Genomic DNA, 1,805 nt, shown 5'->3' with positions numbered 1-1,805 from the left:
TGGGTGCGGTTCGGCGTTGTTGCTATGATTAGCGTTGTATATGCCGAAAGATGTTGTATCAGCCGTCTTAATCTTTTCTATGAGTCTGATACATAACTCCATGACGTATACTGTAAATAAAAATAAATAAATAAATAAATATTCCCACTGTTCGTGAATGAACTAAAACCAGACAGGATTTAGGAACAGAGCAAAGTAGAAAACAAAAAAATGATAAATAGTATATATAAATATTATAAATAGTATATATAAGGGTAAACAACAAAACTAACTAACCTGCAGCTGGTGGGACGATTCCTTCGGCTCCAGCCATCCATGCAGATGCAGGGCGGAGACCGCGTTGCCACCTCCCCATGTGCTGCCGATCTCGTCGCCTCAGCAACAGCAGACATCTGTCGCCTCACTCGCGGCGACTCAGCGTAACAACGCTCCGTTAACGCTAATCTATTCCCGCTAAGCTTCGCCTAGTCACAACCCAAATATCCTGTCACGACTCGTCCTCGACACCTTCTCCCCCTTTAAAATCCCAAGCATCTCTCCTTCAAGCCTCACGCAGCACAACACCCACAGAGCAGACAGGCAGTGAGAGAGAAGCAGAGAGAGCTAGGAGCAGAGATGGTGAAGATTCCGAGCCCGAGGAGGCTGTTCAGGAGCCGGTCGAGGAACACAGTGGGCGGCATCGGCGGGGTGGACATGTGCGCCATGGTGGCCGAGCACGAGCGCATCGAGTGGGAGGTGCGGCCGGGCGGGATGCTGGTGCAGAAGCGCCGGGCGCCCCACGACGACGGCTGCGACGACGCCGTCGAGGCCATCCTGGTGCGGGTCTCCGCCGGCTGCGGCGGGTGGCAGCACGACGTGTCCATCGACGCCACCGCCACCTTCGGCGACCTCAAGGTGCTGCTGTCGCTGGCCACCGGGCTGTGGCCCAGGGAGCAGCGGCTGCTGTACAGGGGCCGGGAGCGGGACGACGGCGACCACCTGCACATGGCCGGCGTCCAGGACAAGGACAAGGTGCTCCTCCTGGAGGACCCCGCCGTCACCCAGAGGAAGCTCCGGTCCACCTCCCTCGCGCAGCTCATGGGAGTGCCCTGCCATTCCTTCATCCAAGTCTAAGAAATCTACACATCCTCCTGATCGATCGATTTTTCTTTCTTTCTTTCTCGCCGGCTGCTCTTGCTTGGGCGAAGATCGATCGGTTTCAGGTGTGTTAATTAAGTGTCGACTGCATTCCTTTCTTTCTTCAGAGATTTCTTTTAGGTTTAGGTATTAACTAAGAGCCTGGATTCGGCCGGTTAAATCGAAACATATGTACTCTAGAAAATTGAAACATCTGCATCGTTAGGACACAATACAGTACAGTACATATTGTAAATTGTATTACTGTAATTTGTGCAAGGACAGAATGAGAGTGACTGTGATGTTTATAAATGTGCACGTGTCTGTCTCCATTCTTCGTCAATGGCTCCTTGTATAGTCTTCTGATGGCGCATATACATTTATCAGCGTATCCTTACGATGAAATTAGGGCCACCCCAACTCCGTGCATCAAAATACACAGCCAGTGAACACTCTTTGCATTAAATGCCCGCAGACCAGTCCAGACGTCTAAATTTCCACAAACCGAAAACTTATGGGAGGTTTGGGGAGTCCAACCGCCCGCCACATTGGACGCCCACGCAGCCGGCACACCCACACTAATAGAACATAGGGCTTTGGTTTGGGTCTGGCCAGCCCATTAGTCTCGGTTCAGTCACGAACCGAGACCTATGGGGAGCATACGTCCCGGTTCGTGAGTCCAGGGGGCC

At 52.2% G+C, this 1,805-nt stretch overlaps 1 protein-coding gene across 1 annotated transcript; it reads left to right on the top strand.

Annotated features, from left to right (window-relative positions):
• The first annotated feature begins 487 nt into the window (after window positions 1–487).
• Window positions 488–1,428, top strand: LOC109787062 (BAG family molecular chaperone regulator 4-like). The gene has a single exon (XM_020345620.4). The coding sequence runs from the start codon at window positions 616–618 to the stop codon at window positions 1,111–1,113; it is 498 nt and encodes a 165-aa protein (XP_020201209.1). The 5' UTR covers window positions 488–615; the 3' UTR covers window positions 1,114–1,428.
• Window positions 1,429–1,805: the final 377 nt, after the last annotated feature.

Source organism: Aegilops tauschii, chromosome 3 (assembly GCF_002575655.3).
Source record: "Aegilops tauschii subsp. strangulata cultivar AL8/78 chromosome 3, Aet v6.0, whole genome shotgun sequence".
NCBI lineage: Eukaryota > Viridiplantae > Streptophyta > Magnoliopsida > Poales > Poaceae > Aegilops > Aegilops tauschii.
Note: the sequence above shows the minus strand (reverse complement) of the source record. Positions and strands in the feature narration are given on the sequence as shown.

What these genes read in the sequence shown, in the direction of transcription:
- LOC109787062 (XM_020345620.4), top strand. Translation starts at nt 616, where the DNA reads ATGGTGAAGATTCCGAGCCCGAGGAGGCTGTTCAGGAGCCGGTCGAGG.